This window comes from Amblyomma americanum, chromosome 1, assembly GCF_052857255.1.
Source record: "Amblyomma americanum isolate KBUSLIRL-KWMA chromosome 1, ASM5285725v1, whole genome shotgun sequence".
NCBI lineage: Eukaryota > Metazoa > Arthropoda > Arachnida > Ixodida > Ixodidae > Amblyomma > Amblyomma americanum.
In genome coordinates, this window is record NC_135497.1 from 336,912,953 (window position 1) to 336,932,424 (window position 19,472).

The 19,472-nt window shown below is 44.9% G+C and overlaps 2 protein-coding genes across 14 annotated transcripts in view; one reads left to right on the forward strand and one right to left on the reverse strand.

The window, feature by feature from the left end:
• Positions 1-19,472, reverse strand: part of LOC144115531 (uncharacterized) — a 147,714-nt gene that overhangs the window by 123,916 nt on the left and 4,326 nt on the right. For 2 of the 13 annotated variants that reach the window (XM_077649952.1, XM_077649953.1), the window contains 2 exons: positions 19,190-19,263; positions 9,451-9,559 (listed from right to left, as the gene is read on the reverse strand). The exons of 10 other annotated variants lie outside the window; for them this stretch is intronic. In XM_077649952.1, the coding sequence (XP_077506078.1) occupies positions 9,451-9,559; positions 19,190-19,263 (183 nt within the window). The remainder of the gene's footprint in view (positions 1-9,450; positions 9,560-19,189; positions 19,264-19,472) is intronic. One more of the 13 variants, XM_077649958.1, reaches the window with a different exon arrangement.
• Positions 9,589-14,334, forward strand: LOC144115530 (uncharacterized). Its single transcript, XM_077649946.1, has 3 exons — positions 9,589-13,158; positions 13,234-13,366; positions 13,446-14,334. Exons 1-3 carry the CDS (start codon positions 12,665-12,667, stop codon positions 13,686-13,688), a joined length of 870 nt encoding a protein of 289 aa, XP_077506072.1. The 5' UTR covers positions 9,589-12,664; the 3' UTR covers positions 13,689-14,334.

Sequence of the window (19,472 nt, forward strand, 5' to 3'; positions counted from 1 at the left end):
CAGATCCGAATCACGAGAGCGAAATGACTAGAAGGATAAGATAAGGCTGGAACGCATTTGGCAGGTCCTCAGGTCATGAATGGCAGTTTACCTATATTCCTCAAGAGAAAAGTATATAACAGCTGTATCTCACCAGTACCTATGGGGTAGAAATGTGGAGGCTTATGAAAAGGGTTCAGTTTAAGGACAACGCAGCGAGCTGTGGAAAGAAAAATGATAGGTGTAACGTTAAGTGAGCGAAAGAGGGCGCAGTGGACGAGGGATCTAATATGGGTTATTGACATTCCAGTCAAAACCAAGAGGAAGAAATGAGCTTGGGCAGGGTATGTAATGCGTAGGCAAGATAACTGATGGTCCTTAAGAATAACGCACTTGATTCCAAGAGAAGGCAAGCATAGCAGGGGTCAGCAGTAAGTTTGGTGGATGAGATAAGAAGTTTGTGGGGATAGGGTGGCCGCAGCTGGTACAGGACAGGGTTAACTGGAGAAGCCTTTGTCCTGCAGTGGGCGTAGTCAGGCGGATGATGATGAAGAAAACTCATCGAGACATACGCGAGTGTGCTGTACTGTTTTTCAAAGCAGAGAGGCAAATTGATGCTGCAATCATCCAAGTATTGTCTGGCTGGCTAGGGCCGTATCGGTTTCTGATTCCTCAGTTTTGCCGGTGTGCAATTGCTACTGCACTCACCATTCATTGCTTCCAAGATTGTGGTACTAATGGAGAGAGTGTGCACTGATCAAAACTTTATCCGTAAAATGCTTGATTCTAACAAAACCATTGTCGAATCGGGCGTCTTTTATACTAAAGATTACATTATGCAAAAAAAAAATCTGTATCCTCAAGTTCAGTCCGCAGTCCTTCTAAAGAAACAGAATTAGGTGGTTGAAGAAAACAGACACTCATGATTAATGCTGTGCAACGAAATGTGGCTGAATGGCCTTTATCAATGAATTTAGCACACTAACAAAGACGCTAGTTTCACTGAAAATGGAAAAGAGGCTAAAATACGAAATACTGGTGTCACTATCACTGACCAATTTCGAAAGTAGCCTGCATGCATCGACACCCCATTTTCCGTAGATCCCGGAGGCCACACTACAGCTTCATTTACTTGAAAACAGCAGCAACCAGTCCTTCATGGTGCAGATTCAAATTTGAATCGAGTGGCAGCAACTTTCCCAGCAATGAATACGTATTTTGCTGCTGGGCAAACATCAACATACCAGAAAGAAATTAAATCAGCCAAAAGAGATGCACACTGGAAAACTGAGCAGAAGAAGGGGCCTCTTCCCTACCTTCCCCTTCTCAGTTTTCCTGTGCGAGTCTTTTTGGCTGGTTTAATTTCTTAATGCAGTGCACCAACTAGCACAACAGCATGTTTTACTGAACACCACGAAAAGCCATGTATCCATCTTAAAAGGCTTAATATGTCGAGTTTCTAGTTGAGCCCTGTGCCTTGCTGTCCCACTCCTGAAACCAGAAAGAAGGCAGGTGTCGTCCAGTCTGAAAACAGCGGAACTGTTCTGTGGGCATTGTTGACGGCACTCTTCTTCAGTGTCCCAGAATTCACTGAAACACTATATGATGCCCTTTTTTAGTATTAATCCAAAAAAATAAAAGAAAACAGTGCAGAAGTGATGTGAACGGAGAGTGAGACAAAAATTTAAGGGTGGAACCTCCCGGTGTGCACTGGCCAATCTTGTACATCCCAGGTGAAAATATCAAGTGGTTTTACAAGTGGACCACTTAATTGCTTTCAAGTGGTGCCACTTCAAAGCAAGTGGTTTTACAATTGGTCCGACTTGTTTTCAAGTGGTTCCACTTCAAAGCAAGTGGTTTTGCAAGTGGTCCCACTTGCTTTCAAGTGGTGCCACTAGACTGCAAGCAGCCACAGCTGGGTAACATATCCTTATGAACAACTGCATATTCGGCAAACAAGGCAAGACTAAAACGATTCTAAAACAAACAACTATCAGCAGCTTAACCTACTGAATTGCATTCATCATTTGCTAAGTCACTGCGGTTGAAATTATATGAAATAACTGCACGCAATGGGCAAGCGCCACTGGCCCTAGTATGAGTTTTAGAAATGGAGTATATATATATATATATACGGGAGCCGTAGTGTACATGTTCCATGGATGTACACGAGCTAATTTTACTGATGTATAAGTAATGTAATGTTAAGTGTTTCTTGTGCATGGTGTATGCTTGTATATGTGTGTGTCGATTTCCATGACGGCATACGCAGTTCTGTGGAAACATGGCCATCAAGGCTGAGCATTGCCCTGCAGTCCTCACATATCGTTTTCTTTTTGCACCTCAAAAATGATTTGAAAGCAATTTCAAAACCCAGTTGGAATGAACTGAAATATCCTGCTGCTTCTAACTGAAATTTTCAATGATTTTTTTTCGACCTGGTAGTTACAAATGGTTCCACTTGCTCAAGTGGTTTATGGAACAGGTACCACTTGCAAGTGGTACCTGTTCCATAAACCACTTTGAAGTGGTCGCACTTTGAATTTTCACCTAGGATATATTACAGAAAACAAGTAACAGATTACAATTACTCTATTTGAAATGTAACTGATTACAGCGGTTAATTACAGAACCAGAAAAGTAATCAATTACCATTGCATTATTTGCCTTCCAGCTTTTGCCATAATACAAATTTAATCAGAGTACAATAAACTACAGCCTGTTATTGATGTCTTGTTACATGCTGTTAATTAGCAAGAGGACTTGTTGTTCCAAGTTGTCACCAAACATCAACGACGACACTGAACACTCTCTCAATGTATGCGCTGGAGGGAAGGGCAGCATTATAATGTATGAAAACCTTGCGCACCAGCTCATAGTTACGTACGCATGCCAGCCACTGGCACTTTCATGCCCCGTAGCTTGTACCGCAACAGAGCAACCTGCTTATTAAGAGCTGCACCAGCATGCCGGGTTTATTTTGTCACTTCACGAGGTCAAACCAGCTCACCGAGATTGACTGAAGCTTGACCTTGAAGGTGACCTTGGCTAAACCAAAAATAAATAAAATAAATACTGCCGCAACTGCGCTTCGAACCCGCGGCGGCACGAACAGATCAGCTTTGCTGGCCACTGCATGAGAGCACCACGCTATCGCCACAGCAGAACATGCCTAACACTACTGGAACGAAGAAGGCGATCATGCACTGACACAAATGACAATAAAGCTCTTAATGCTGACGCTCATGGTTGAGAACTGCTCCTTGTGACCCTGCCTACTGCCCAGCTGCTTCGTTGATGACTTCTGGAAGAGTCTTTGTCGCCGGCGCTTCTCAGGTCCCAATAAACCACCCTTCACTATTATCAACTAATATTGTCGCCAGATGTGACGACGACCCAGCAAAGCAAAACCAAGAGTCAACCAGGCTAGCCACTTTGGAAAATCTGCTTGGTTTAACTATATTAAAACCCTACCACATTTTTGTGTTTGCTTAACTGCCACTGACACTGCAGGGTACTCAATGTTGCCATAATGCTGCCTGCCAACGTCCCTTTGCGCTTGTGTTTACCTGGGTTTGGATGATTGTGGTGGATTGTGGGTGTGTGCTTAACGTGTTTTAATGCTGTGGGCTGTGGCCAACGTGCCCCGAACTTGTGAAGGAGCTTGCAATATTAGTGCGCTAGCACTAGATACCTCGCTAGCGAAAAAGCTGTCCTGTCTGCGAATGAAGCTTGAGAAGCAAGCAGGTGGCCAACCTGCCACCTAGGTCACGTGACCTTGTGCACAACCTGCCTACCGTGGAAGGTGGAAAACTGCCCATCAGATTGCAAGCAAACTGCTCACCGCGGCAGGCGACTGTTCAATTAAGGACTGCACGCGAGAGGCTAGGGGAGAGCAACCTGGGTCTCGCAAGCCCCGCCAGTGGCTGTGCTCGAAATAGTCACCTCCCTGGGCAGGGGCGCATCGCTTAACTGCTGCACCACTGCACCAGGAGTGGTACGATGACCCCCCCCGAGATCTATGAATGTAAAGTAGAGAATAACCGATTCTGCTAATACGGACATGTCGGGAGAACCTAGGCGAATTTACACACGGAAGTGGCTAAACTAAGCTAAACAAAGGCAAACGTGCTCGCGCATCCAAGTCGCTCTTACCTTACCCAGGTAAATCGGAAGCCAATTTTTTCTTAAAATAGTTGCGTGAAATGTGATATTTTTCAGCTGAGTTCCGCTCTGCAAGCCGAACCACCACATTTATAGAGTTTCTGAATATTACTTGGAGGGAAAGCTGGCGCCACCCTCTATGTGAGTTTCAGAAGGAGCCACGAAAGAGCACTCCATCCATTGTGGGAATGCCGGGAAGACAGCAAGGTGCACTTGGCTTGGCCCTAAAAAATGAATACGACTGCAGAAATACAAATTTTTGCAAATTATATGTTGCAAGGAGACGTTGGTTTGCAATCAATATGTCCTGTAATAAAATATGTTTACTGTACATTGCAATAAATGAGCAGAAAAGCAAACAATAACTGAATTTTATCATGGCTTGATCATGACTTTCTCTTCATGCCGCCAAATGGAGCTAAGCGTGGAAAATAATTTTTGTGTTTCAGAGACACTTTTTAGAGTCAGTATTCTTTCAAAAAAACTGCTAGTGCTTAAAATACTGTCTTTCTGTCTTAGAAGCTTCTGTTTTTGTATTAAGAAAAATAGAAACGTTCCATTGGTGTAGTCTGCTATTGCTGGAAGCGCCCTATGTCCATGCATAGGATATGTTCGTGCGGCAAGAAGCTTACTTGAGCCCCCACTTTTCTATGATAGACTAGTTTGCGCGCACTAATAAAGTGCCAGCTCTCGGCATGTCCTGATGCTGCATTTATGGATTTGCCAAGAAAAACAAATTAGGAAGCGAAACCTCTCCTATGATAAGTGACGGCCGTGTTCATGCTGACAAGTGCAACATGTGAGTATTTGTGTGAATTCATGAAGTGGAAGTCATTCCTGCAGGCAATGTGTGGCCACCGCCAGTTTTCGAAATGAATCAAACGCAATCCTCGGTGAGTACAGTTATCATAAGTTGCGCTGGTGAAAATACTTAATTTTGCGCTTTTCAACTGTCTCCGAAACTTCTACGAGAAATGAGCAGAGTGGTCACAGCAGCCGACTGTTGCGTTGTCAGTTCACACAAAACAAACTTGTTTCCTTCTTTCACATTTCAATGCACAGCTAGCATAGGTTCCCACTGAGCAAAACCCAGCTTGCTGCATAAATGGCTCCCAGTGAGGGGGCAAATGGACTTTAGCCGTAGCAGGCACCAGACACTGCTCAGCTCACTTCGAGTCAAGTGCCTTCGGATGTTTGATCTCAAATGAACTATGTGAGTAGCGGCAGTACACAACCACAAAGCTCACAAAACATCAGTGAAAACTACAGTAATGAAAGCGAAACCGAACCAAAAAAATTCAATCCGTAACACAGTCAACAAGTCACTAGATGTCAATCCAGTTTGCTGTCTTCCCAGCATGCCTCGGGCGTCCATGGTGGATGAAGTGAAAAGCTGCCAGCTTTCCCTCTAGGGTACCCTAAGGAACTCTGTGCCCATACACCACTACGACTCCTGCCCAATAAGATGTCTAATAGGACATGTTGAGAAGCAGACAATGAGCCAGCAACTGAAACATCCATGAGGCACGAGGCTTACTCACAGTGGCGGGATTTGAAGGCACAGGCTACTTTCCCAAGCTTTGCACCCAAGAAAGCAGAGCACCAGCCCTGGCCATAGCTTGTACCCATTTGATGGATACCTGGGTCAGTGGAGTGCAAAAGCAGTAGCCTAATGGCCAGAGCACCCGCCTCACATTTGGGAGGTGCTGGCCTCAATCACCAGTGCCGGCAGGTGCCCACCAGTTTTCTAATGGGTACAAGGTTTCCCCTGACGTGGTGCTTGGCTCTTATGGGGTGAAACGTTTGGGAAAAGGGTCTTAGGCCAACTCACGCTCAGTGGCAAAGTCTAGTAATGTTACCTCTCTCCATGAAACTGAGGCAAGAGTACCAAACGCCTCATTAGTTTTAAAAGGTCCAGTCGTGCCTCGTTAATATGAACACTTTGGTTCCCAAGTAAAAGTGTTCATAAAGCAAGTCATCCGTAATAATGAATGATTAACAAAAAAATATTTCAAAAAACATTTTATGATTACAGACTTCTGCTGTTTAAATGGCGGGTGGTGAAGTGGAAATCGGGCAATCTTAGCAGCTCAAGGTGCATTATTCTGGTCGCCATTACCTTGAAAACTATATGGTGTAGGTTGAAGCATGTTTGAAGCACCTAGTAGTCGATGAGGCACTCGACAGTGATTCGTGATATGATGGAATATCTCCTACCTTGCACATCCCAAAAAATTGGCGGTGGTTTAGCTCTGGTAAAACCTGGAGTGACGTGATAGCTACAGCTGAACGAGTGGAACTTGGCCACTTGACCAACCACGTGATCAGCCATGGCGCCGTGCCACCGGCAGCTGCTTCGCACCACCTGACCAACCACATGACAGCGTGGTGGCACAGCCACAGGGTGGCGCGCCGCCACGCTGAAGGCTCGAAATGCTACCGTAATGTAGCTATCGCTACAAAACTCTGAACTCACTAGACGGACAGTGCTGAGTATGGTTTTAAATAAACAAAATTTTTGTCAGCCATTCATAAAATGCAGTAAATTGTAAGTTGTTGTGACCGGTCACCTTGCCACTGTAAAGCATGAACCCATGCACACACAAAAAGCCCATCTCTATGGCATTTGCACATTCACACTGCCTACCCCAGGTGTTATGCACACAAATTATAAGGAGCAGAACATCTGGTAGTGGCACTCGGTCCATATTAAAGGGTCTTTGAAAGGGGCTCTAATAAAGTTGCGGTATGCCTGGGATGTTAAAGCACGCTGCTTCACGAATATTGTCCAGCAAGAATTTTTTTAATGCGCTTTGTAGAGCCTGAGTTATCTGTAGTCAAAATTTGAATTTCAGCGTCTTCGCACCTTTCCCTCTCCTTTCGTCACATTTTGAACGCTCAGGTTTTCATGACAACACAATGCAGTGATTGAGCAAGCTGATGTTCTCTCCTCGGAAGGCGTTTCAGAGCTCCTTTAATGGTTTGACAAAAATACAGGGATCCCAATTGGCTCCATGCATTTTCACCTAGTGCATTGTCCGGACAGTGAGCTTCCATATTAACGAAGCCTAAATACATTCAAAAAGTGTGGTCTCCAGGAAAACTGTCCATAATTCAAGTTGTCCATATTAACGGAGGTTGTATTAACGGGGCACGACTGTATTCTCAAATGACTACCACTGATGTTCGTTCTGCATATTTATGGGTACTAGCCACAAGAGAAATAGGTGCGCCGTGGAAGCAGATTAAAATTTTTCTTCCTTGCAACCTGATATCACAAAGCAAGTTTATGCTGTCAGTAGGCATTTGCTTGTTTGGTGGACAGCCATTTCCATGCTCCTGATTTCTTGGCTGCATTGTTAGGTGCTTCTTCAGTACAACCTTAAAGGCACAGAGTGTCAAACTTTAATCTGGCTAGTTGTAAATACTGAGGAAAAAAAACAATGCAAGAAATGCACGAACACAAAGACATACACAGCACCACCAAGCCTGTGTCTTTTCGTCCTTGCTGCGCTGTCATTTTATCCACAATAGAAGCCAACATGGTCCACATACTTTTCCTTCTGATAATACTAAACACTGTAGCACCGGTACTGGTATAAGCGTACAGGTATAAGTGTATCGGTATAAGCGAAGGGACTCGCCGTCCCCCATGTTACATCAGGCAGCTCTGGAGCCATTGGCTAGAAGAAGAAAGGCAGCCCGGCTGCGTTTTTTTTTTCACTTTGTATTTTCAAAAACTAGGCATTCAGCCACAGGAATACTTCGAGAAGGACACAACCAGACCTTCACGACATAAACATAGTCGTAGCATCAAGCCAATATTTGCCCGCATGAATTTCAACAAATATTCATTTTTCCCGAAAACAATATCAGACTGGAATTCCCTGTCTCATGATTCACCTCTCCTTCAACCTTTGAAAGCCATATATCTGAATGTATGGTTAGAAATGATGAATATTTAACAGTACATAATGTGCTTCTTTGTCTATGTGCCTGTGTTTGGGGCATGTACTCTCACAAAGTGTATTTGCTTTGTAGCCTTGTTTATTTTTGTTATTATATTTTCTTGTTGTAAATTGTAACTTCACCATTGTTGCTGATCTTAAAGCATAGAGCTTACTAGCAAATGTATGCGTCCTCTCCTGCCTGGACCGATTCGGTCTGCAGTATTCTGTAAATAAATAAAATAGTGCTGGTTTCAATAGACTCTTTGCTTTACACGTGTTCTTGAGCTATATCCCCGCCTCCATGTTCTGTGTGGAAGCTCGGTGTAGAGGTAAGTTGCGCCGAGATCTCACAAGATGGGGGGGGGGGGGGCAGTCATTCAGAGTGGTCACTTGATATTTCTAGGGACGAGAACTGCCGCAGAAGATGGCAGTGACCCGGTTGTGGTCCAGACACAATTGCGAGCGATGCTTTTCGGCCGTCGGTCCATTGTCGCTCTGTCACGAAGGAAACATTCCCGCTAGCTCTACCCTCAGTTTTATATATAGTGTGCAGCACTGTGAAAGGTACGGGAGTAGTCTGCATGAAAAAAATAAGGGATGCATGTTACTTCGCGCTTGTTTTGTGGTCTACTGGTCTAAGGCACAAGAAAGTGACAGTGTGCTGCCAGCACTAAGAATGCATTTAGTCAAGCTCATGGCAAATGTATCGTGTAATAAGCCAGCAGGCAAAGCATTATGTATCACTCACCACAAGGAACGCACGTTTTGATTGCAGATATAGGCAGCACAAACAAGATAGCCACAAGGGAAGGTAGTAATGTGGGAGTGAAAAAGCAAAGGAATGCGATGGCTTTCCATTAAATAGAGGTTCTCAAAGGTGTACCGTTGGTTACAAGTTGTTTTTGGAAAAACAGTAACTGATTACCAGTAATCAATTACAGAAAAAGTAACTGAATTACCCTGAATGTTACCACTTCAAAAAAGAACTGATTAATTACAAAATTACAAGTAATCAATTACCTGTAATACGTTACGTACAACTCTGGCACCGGCTCCCTGTGTGTGTTTGAGGTTGTGGTGCACGATGTCAAAATGTGCAATGGTGCTTTTCAATCCCATCGTCTCTACACACCCATTTTGCATTTCTCTCTTTTGGGATTCCGTGTAAATGGTACCCAATAGCTGGCATCGATGTCAATATTCTGATGTTACCTTTTCAATTAAAATTAATTTTTAAAACTTATTTGGCATACTGTTATAAACTTCTGCTTTTCACTGAAAAGCCAACCTCTATGTGCGACCAAGTTCTTTCTTGAGTCCTATTCTAAAGTTCATCAACTCTATCATAAAGTGCTACCTGCATGAGGTGATGATTCGCAGCAGTGAGCCGAGGGCCGCTGAACCTCTCAGGTTCTTGATTTGCAGAAAACTTCGCCCATTGCCCGAAAATGGCTCGTGAAAGTAGCCTACAGAAAAAGGTGTTGCGGGTACATACGTGACTTCTGATCTAGTTTGTATCATATCTGCTTGCGCTGGCGCACGCATGCACACCAAGCATGAGCTCCAGCAATCAGGAGCATGCCGCTGTCGGATGCACGGTAACATACTTACTCTCCTACATATTGAGTGCGCTATAAGTACCTGCACTTAATAAAGACACTGGTTCACTGTATCCACACTTCACTTTGGCAAGCCCAGCAATGATACATATTTTTCAAGGAAATTTTTTTTTGCGTGGTGTAAGTGATGAAGCTGCCAACATGCATGTACAATTTACTGAAAGTTTGGTAGAAGCTGTGGAAACGTAAAAGGAATATAGGGTGCATCTCTCATTTATTGCATGTCGCAGCACCTCAGAAATGTAATTAGGCACCACTGTGCAATGTACTAGTGCAGGTATAATTATCTGAGAACACAAGGTGACTGAACACTGAAGCAGCCACAATCGAGCAACACTGCTGAAAGCACCACTCTGCTGTCAAGTTTCACTTCATGTGGGTATACCGGCGGCAGTGGCAGAGTTAGGCAATGGCTGTCATCACTGTACGGCACGTTGCTTCAGGCGAGATCAAATGAGCTTTTTTCTGCCGACGTACCTTTTATTTTAATTGTTTGCATCTGTTGTTGCTCAAATGGGATTTTTTCATTTTTCTTTTGCTTTCCGTTTGTTTTAGGTTATTAATAGAGGATCTCATGTTCCTTAGCCCAACCACATAGCGTAGTAACATTTCTTTGTCATTTGGGCCAGGGTTTGATTCAATACCACAGAACATAAAAAAAATTTAATGACAAAAATTTGATATTTCTGAGAGTGAGTGAGCAGGGCAGCAGGAAAAGAAAAAAATATTGTTATTTCTGTAGGCATAAGCAGGGTATAATTTCAAGCTTAGTACTCAGCCTGCTGCTCCCAAGCCCACTCGAAATGCTGCCTCATATGTAATGCAGTACCACAGCCACTTGATGCAAAGCGCGGAGCGAGGTGCGGCCAGCCACGTCGCGCCGCCGCCAATGGGCGCGCGCGTCTCGACGGAGTTTACAGTTGCGACCGCTGTTTTAGTTGAGGGCGCCACTGTTCGGGGACAAGTCGCCCAACTTCCTGGGAGTGGACTTCTGAAGCGCGCCTTGCTGCGTCGTGTCCGAGCGCGTTTGCCTCGTGCTGCTTGTGCTTGCAGTGCTTTCTTGGGACTCTTTCATGTGCGCGCGAGTGACCACTTTTGCCTTGGTTCTGCAATGCTGGATTTGCAATTTTTTTCTGTGTGCGTGAGTTAGTGCGTTTGACTCGTGTCTGCCACGCACGCTTTGGGCATTTTGTGCACGTGTGTGTGTGTGGCAGTCACTGCCGTGTACGGGGTGCGATGCCGCGCAACTGCTGTGTGCCACTCTGCCCTACAAACGCAAGAAAGGACCCCACCGTGAAGTATCATGAGTTCCCCTGTGAACTACAGCGTCGAAAAACGTGCCTAAAAAATATCTTTCACCAAGGACTGTCAGGGAAAGGAAGCAAGTGGGAGCCAAACGACAGGTCTCTGGTATGTTCCTTGCATTTTACAGACAATGACTACAGAAAGAACACAATGGTCAGGCTTCTGCTTCCGACTACAGTCCCGACTGTGTTTGACAAATATCCTCAGTACATGCAAAAGGAGAATGTAGGCCCAAGAAAACGCCAGCGAAGTAACTTTACTGATAGCACAGTGGTTGGAGTAGGTCATGAAAGTGGCAACTTGGGAGAAAGTGCCAATGTGAGTGAAAGTCTCGTGTACTGCCCCAGCGACGAGGTAGAAGCGCTCGATCCAGTGGCTGGCATAGAACCGTGTGGTTGTCCGGTTGATCAGGCCTGCCAAACTACATTGGACTTTGTGCATGTCTTGCAAGAGGGGAAGAAAGCGGAGAACAGACTGAAAAGAAAGGCTGCTCGTCAAGGCAACCAGCTACAAAAATTGCAAACTGAGCTTGACGACACAAAAGAGCTCCTCCAAGTCAACACAGACAACAAAGAAATTCAGGCCTTTCTACAGGTGTTGAAAGAGGTGGAAAAAGGAGACAAAGCTGCAGTTTTTATCCGCAATCAAGTGGATAGTTTTAATTAGAAAAAGCCTGCCTACAATGAAGGAATTCTGCGGGAATGTGTTTTGTGGAAAGCCTGCTCAAACAAAGGGTATGAACACGTTCGAAGCAGAGGCCTTTTGAAGCTCCCATGTCGTGCTACGCTCCAAAATTACAATTACTAGGGCATTCAACCGGCGAAATTGGAGTGACTTCATTGATAAGAGAGCGGCTTCATGTGGAGCACGAAGGGCTAGGTGTGGAGCAGGAAGCTTACTGTTCGCTCATTGTCGATGAGATGTCGATATCTCAGAAAGTTGTATACGACCGACAGGTGGACAAGATATTTGGTCTTGTTGATATGGGCCCCAAAGATCAACTAAGTGCAGCCCCTCAGGTGGCAAACCGCTTGTTGTGCTTCGTTTTAACAGGACTATCGACAGCCTGTGTCCTACCGGTTGGCTATTTCTTCACGCGGTGCCTCAAGAACGACAAGCTCTCTACAATGACAATGGAAGTCATGAAGGAAGTCATAATAATAATAATAATAATAATTGGTTTTTGGGGAAAGGAAATGGCGCAGTATCTGTCTCACATATCGTTGGACACCTGAACCTCCCCGTAAGGGAAGGGATAAGGGAGGGAGTGAAAGAAGAAAGGAAGAATGAGGTGCCGTAGTGGAGGGCTCCGGAATAATTTCGGCCACCTGGGGATCTTTAACGTGCACTGACATCGCACAGCACACGGGCGCCTTAGCGTTTTTCCTCCATAAAAACGCAGCCGCCGCGGTCGGGTTCGAACCCGGGAACTCCGGATCAGTAGTCGAGGCAGTCGAAGATGTGGGTTTTCGCATACTAAGAATCGTCACCGACAACCACCAAACAAACGTGGCTCTTTTCAAAGGCCTCGCAGAAGATGGCACACTTGCGCACGCTGTGCCTCACCCTCTGCGGACAGGCCACCCACTGTTTTTGTCCTTTGACCCTAATCACCTTATAAAAAAAAACAACTTCCTTGAGCGAGAAATGATAGATGGCGAATCACTCATCCAAGGGGGTTTCTACTTGAAGAAGCTCTTTGAAATTCAGTCACAGCTGCTGGTCAAGCCAGTCAGGTTCCTTACCCGCACACACGTTGAACCCAACAGGGCCACTCAAATATTTTCTGCACCAACAATAGCAACACTCCAGTTCCTTCAGGAGAACCCAAACTGTCATCCTGATGCAGGCCAGTTCAAGGACAGCTCGGCCACAATCAGTTTTATGAGGATGGTTGCGAAATGGTATGCCCTCCATGATATTGGTGCAGTGAAGGCACGAGGAGGAAAGCATGAGGAACCGTTCTTCGTCACAGATGATGAACGGCTCTCCTGGCTGGAACTAGATTTCATCTGTTACCTTGAAGATCTCATGATGAATGGCGGCCGATCGAAGCGAATGACCAAAGAGACCTATGAAGTGACGCTTCTCACAACAAGGTCAACAGTGGCACTGATTGAATATCTCCTTGACCACATAAAGTAGGTTACTTTTCTTCGACTCTGCTTTTCGTTATTTGCATCAATGTGTTATAGAAGTAATTTAATTAATTGCAGCTTCCACGTCTTGACACGCGGCCTAAACAGCGACCCTGTGGAATCACTCTTTCGCTGCCTTCGGCAGTTCAATGGCAGCAACGACAGGGTGGATGCCAGGACTGCAGTTTTTACAGCGGAAAAACTGCTAAAGGTACTTTTAAAAATTTTAAAAATATTGTTATTAAAAAAATTTCTGAAACATATTTGTCTCGTTTCTCTTTTTTTTTAAGGTTGGTATCCTTCAAGCCACAAGAAGTAGCAATGCACCCACTTCTTTTGAAATGAATGCACCTCTGAGGCTGGCAATTTCTGATGCCGAAACATCTGCCCTGCCAGCTGGCGTTGAATTTGCTACCAGGGAATTTTACAGTGAGCTCGGGTTCTTAACGCCATGTTCTGAGGCAGACCTTGAGGTTGCACCAGTTGCTTTTCTGGCTGGCTGCGTTGCAAGGGCATGTAAGGAAAAGGTATGAACAGTTTTCTCTATGTGGATACAAACCGTGTAATTTGTCTAGTTTGAGTGGTCTTGGTAGAAAACCTGTGCATTATGCTTCGTGCAGCAAAACTGTTTACATATACTGTTATGACAGTTTGAGCCGGAGCATTTTTATTGCTGCCAAGTTGTTGCTTTATGCGATTTTGGCACTGGTTTTCAGGTGACATGCGAGTCATGCAAGACCCTGCTGCAGGCACCAGAGCCGACCGGACCAGCTTATGGGCTAATCAAAAACATGGACAGTGGAGGGTTGATGTACCCTAAAATGGAAGCGGTCAAGATGTGCCAACTCACGTGCATCTTCATTAACCAAGTAATGAAACTCCCAGAGGTCGGGCGCAGCAGTAAGCTGTGCATGCTGTTGATGTCAGTACTGCTCCCACACTTTACACGGTGCCCGCAACTCATCTGTGAAAGCAACGACCGTGCCCACACTGAGGAGCTTTGCAAGATATTTTTAAGCAAGTTGCTGCGACCTCTGATAACCAACTGGGCTGGGAATGTCAATTCTACAGTGGAACGACTTTTGAGGCTTTGTCACAAACCTCTCTCAAGGAAGGTTCTCTGTCTGTGAATGGTTCCTGCCTTTTTTGTATGACTGCCCCTCAGCGCAGCCATCTAATCCGCTGATCTTTGCGATGCAGACGATCAACCAGCTGTTCGTCAGCCTACTGTTGCCGACCTTGGCAAGCCTTCTTTCGGGTGCGTCGTTTGACTGCGCACCACCATGCTCCAGTGACGAGCCGGGACGCTACCGCTTGCCGCTCGTCAGCTGCCCACCCCGGATGACTGCTGCCACAACAGAGGAACAGTGGCTGCCGGCGCCGAAGGAATCTTGGACGGCCGCATCATTACGGACACCAACAGCTTCCCCCCATATAAAAGCACCCCCGCCACCGGCACCGTTCTGTGGGCTCGGTGACTGCACCTCAGCGCAGCCATCTAATCCGCTGATCTTTGCAATGCAGGTTAGTAAATCATATACCTTATTTACCAAAAGATCAAGCAATTATATTCTGGTGCAGTTGCCGAGCCCACAGTGCTGTGTTGCCATTGCCGCCGAGTGTGTCACTGTTGTTCATTCTTTGCTATTGTTATCAGGAGATATCGAAACTAACCCTGGTCCTAACGACAGCAGTGCAGTACTCGCGGAACTCCAGAAACTAACAGCAGGCCAAACCCAACTAATAGCCGAAGTACAAGGTCTGAAATCCCAGCTCACTACTACGGATAAAACCATAACTGATTTAAGCAATCGTATGGCCGACCTGGAAACACACTACCAAGCACTACTTCCCCTTCGAAACGACATTGAAAAGATGCAGGCTGACACAAGCAACATAGCGCGTATAATCCAGGAACTAGAACCCGCATAGAGGACGCTGAAAACAGGTCACACCGTAACAATCTCATCTTCTATGGTATCCCTGACACTACTGATAGCGAAACGTGGGCAGAATCTGAAAAACTAATCATTGATGTTTGCCATAATAACCTTCAAATAACTGTGGAACCTCACGAAATAGAAAGAGCTCATCGCCTCGGTCGTCACTCACAAGAAAAAAATCGTCCCATAATCGTGAAATTCACAAGTAGCAAAACTAAAGAATCCCTCCTCACAAATGGGCGAAATCTGAAAGACACGGTTTATAGTGTTGGAGAGGACTTCTCGCATGCCGTTCGTCACGCGCGAAAACAACTTGTTGCATTTGCTAAAGCCAGGTCTGCCAAATTTTCCTTGCGATTTAAAACACTTCACATCGGCTTGAACCGTTATATTTTTGACACTTCATCTAACACCGTCAAGCAACTCGCGTAGCAATCGTCCCTTCACCCTACACCAATAAAACGCCAGCGTGCGACACCCTCAAATGTTCCCTCAAATGTTCTCTCGTTTTCCGTGATATTCACTAACATCCGCAGCTTCCTCCCAAAGCGTGAACTCATATCCAATGTAATTTCGTCATCCAGGAGCAATATACTTATACTAACTGAAACTTGGTTAAACAGTAACGTGTCCGACGCTGAAGTTTTAACTGACTTACCCGAATTCAACGTCTACCGAAATGATCGAAAAAACTCACGGGGGGGGGGGGGGGGGGGGGGGGGGGGGGCGGTGTTCTTGTTGCAATTCACCGAGGTATATCATGCTCTATTGCACACGTCACATCTGATATGGAATCATTATGGCTAATTATTCGCACTCCCCCTGTAACAGTACTTCTCGGCGTTTGTTATAGGCCCCCGCAGTCAAATCCAAACTTCTGTCGACATCTGAATGATACTATAAATCATCTTGTTGTTAAATACCCAAATGCGCGCATTCTCCTTATCGGGGACTTCAATTATCCGGACATTGATTGGCAGAGTTTAGGCACTTCCTCATTAACATGCAATACAGAGGCCAAGAACTTCATTGATGTCTGTTTAAATTTTAACCTCGCACAGTTAGTCTCGGAACCTACTCGCACCACGCATGCAACCGCAAACACCCTTGACCTAATACTAACTAATAGCCCTGAGTACCTATCATCCATTAGTTATCTTCCAGAAATCAGCGACCATAAAATCTTACATGCTCTATTTTCATTTACCCCAGCTCAGAAGCACCCATCCAGAAAAACAATAAATCTTTACGATAAAGGGAATTACGATGCAATAACTGAAGACCTTAACATGTTTTTTTCAGAGTACCAATCCACATTCGACACTCACTCTGTTCACGAAAACTGGTTGATATTCAAAAATAAGTTAAATATGCTCTCTAATATGTTTATCCCCAGGGTATCTTTCCAAAATAACCGCAATAAACCATGGTTTACTAAGCATCTAAAACATCTAGAAAACAAGAAGAAACGCCTGTTTCGTACAGCCAAACACACTGATAATCAAGCCACTTGGGAAAAATACCTTGCATCTGAGAAATCATACTTACTTGCAGTTCGTAGCGCCAGGCGCTCATTTTATCACACTGTCTTACCGAAGCTACTAATCAGCAATCCTAGACAATTCTGGCAGGTTTTAAATCCTAAGCACACTCATGATATTACACTGACTAACGACTTGCACGAAGCGGTTACTGACCATGAATGCGCAGAAATATTTAATAACGCCTTTGTATCTGTTTTCACGAGTGAATTTGACATGCCTTCACAGTTACCATCGCTCAACACAGAAGCCATCATGCCAGCTATCACATTCTTCACAGATGGTATCGCTTCCATAATTGATAACTCTCATCATCAGCTGGTATGGACATGATTAATACAAAACTGCTTAAAAATGTGAAATCAACATGTGCAGCCTACTTATCTTTGATCTTTTCGCAATCGCTCTCTTCAGGGATCATTCCAGATGACTGGAAAACAGGGAAGGTCGTTCCAGTCCACAAATCAGGTAACAGAGACTCCCCCATGAATTATCGCCCCATTTCACTAACTAGCATACCCTGCAAAATCATGGAACGTGTCATCTACTCTCAAATTATAAATTTCTTAGACTCAAATGATTTCTTCCATTCTTCACAACATGGGTTTCGTAAGGGCCTCTCTTGTGAAACCCAACTAGCGTTGTTCCTTCACGACTTGCACACTAATCTTGACCGTAACAAACAGACTGATGCCATATTTCTAGATTTTGCGAAAGCTTTTGATAAAATTCCCCACCGTCGTTTACTAGTAAAACTTGCACAGCTGAACTTACATCCTAACATACTACAGTGGATTGAGCAGTTTCTCACTAATCGTTCTCAGTGTTTGCTAACGGCCACCTGTCTAACAGCCTCCCGGTTACTTCGGGCGTTCCGCAAGGATCTGTACTCGGTCCATTACTCTTTTTAATATATATTAATGATTTACCTGACCACGTTTCCTGTAGTATTCGAATGTTTGCTGACGACTGTGTTATTTACCGCACTATTAATAACTCTCGTGATCAACTTAGTCTTCAAACCGATCTTAACAGCGTACTTAATTGGTGTAACAACTGGCTCATGTCCCTAAATCCTAATAAATGCAAACTCTTATCCTTCTCTCGTCGCCATAGCCCGCATCGCTTCCAATATTCCTTTTCTAACACCTCGATTGATTCAGTATCATCTTATAAGTATCTAGGAGTCACCTTGTCTTATGATTTATCTTGGCGCACCCATATTGGCAACATCATTTCAGCATCGAATAAAACACTTGGTTTTCTCAAGCGCCATCTCCGCCTTGCCCCTCAACACGTAAAATTACTCGCATATAAATCGCTCATCAGACCAAAATTACAATATGCCTCTGCCATATGGAGCCTGCACAAAACTTATTTAATTAATGCATTAGAAGCTGTCCAAAACCGTGCCACTCGATTCATCCACTCTTCATACTCATATGACGTCAGCATTTCTTCATTGAAAGCATTATCAGGACTACCGCCCCTTTCGTTCCGTCGTCGCATTTCAAGTCTCACCCTTTATCACAAATTATTTCATTCTTCCCTCAATCGGTCACCGTATATCACAACTGCCGCACGCATATCTCACCGCACCAGTCATCCCCTACAAGTTGCCCAGCCGCCATCGCATACTGCCACCTTTTCTGCTTCATTTTTCTTTCGAGCAGCAACGGACTGGAACGGCCTACCCCGTGACATCGTCAACATCGCTTCATCCTCTACTTTTCAAGAGCATGTAACCAATCGCCTTCAGTGCTAAATAATATTCGCTGTTTTGTTTGCTCATTTCATTAAAATCCCACCCCTTATGTAATACCCCCGATACAAGGGGGCCTTTAAGGTAAATAAACTGAACTGAACTAAACTGAACCGTGCAATAAAAGTGCCAAGCTGCTGGTTGAAGTACTTTCTGGTTTTCTCGGCTTCAGTTGCACTTAGAAATGCTCCGTAACTTCACCTATATTAATGTTTTTTTTTCTAAATTGCAATAACTTTCATAGATGGGCTCTGTGTAGCGTTATGTATGTGTCCATCTCGTTCACCGTCCTTACCCGCTACAACTGGAATCATACATGGGCTCGCGAGAAGTGAATAAAAGCAGATTAAAAGCCTCAAGCGCATTAATGCAGCATCCTAAGGCAGAGCCGCTCGCCCGGTCGTACATCATGCAAGCAGCCGTCATGGACAAAGATGTGGTTTGTGACATAATCGGCGCTTTCAATGACGACTTAAAAATGCAGTCTATAATGAGTAACTAGAAAACGCACTGTTTACACCCTCAAACAGTCAACACCGGGCGTGCCGATGCAGCTGTCGCGGCGGTTCTCCCCGAGCTGTTGTCCCCGAGCAGTGGCGCCGCGGCGGGCGCGAGGAGAACTAGGCCCAAGACACCGCTTCTGTGCGACGTGGCAGGCCGCACCTCGCTTCGCGCTTTGCATCAAGCGGCTGTGGCAGTACACACTGCCAAGTGATTACAAACAGACGTGGCTGATTTCATGATGCGTGTCTGAACAAAACACCCACCAGTTATAAAAGTGCTCATACCGAACAAGGGTCATGCCCGTGGAACAAGGGTTCTCAAGTTGCTGTGGAACCCTGTGTCCTGACTTCATACCTTCCTGACATGGACAAAAGAAATCATGCAGACACGGAGGACAAAAATACCCAAATGCATTTAGTAACAACTCGATGAGTGGTGAAACATTCTGCTATGAGCAATCATAGTATTAATCAGTCCGGAAATAAAGTGGGTAAAGGAAAGAGTGCAGAGAAAGGAGAGCGATCTCGAGAACCAAAAAAGTACTCTAAGGAGCCCACTTTCCGAACC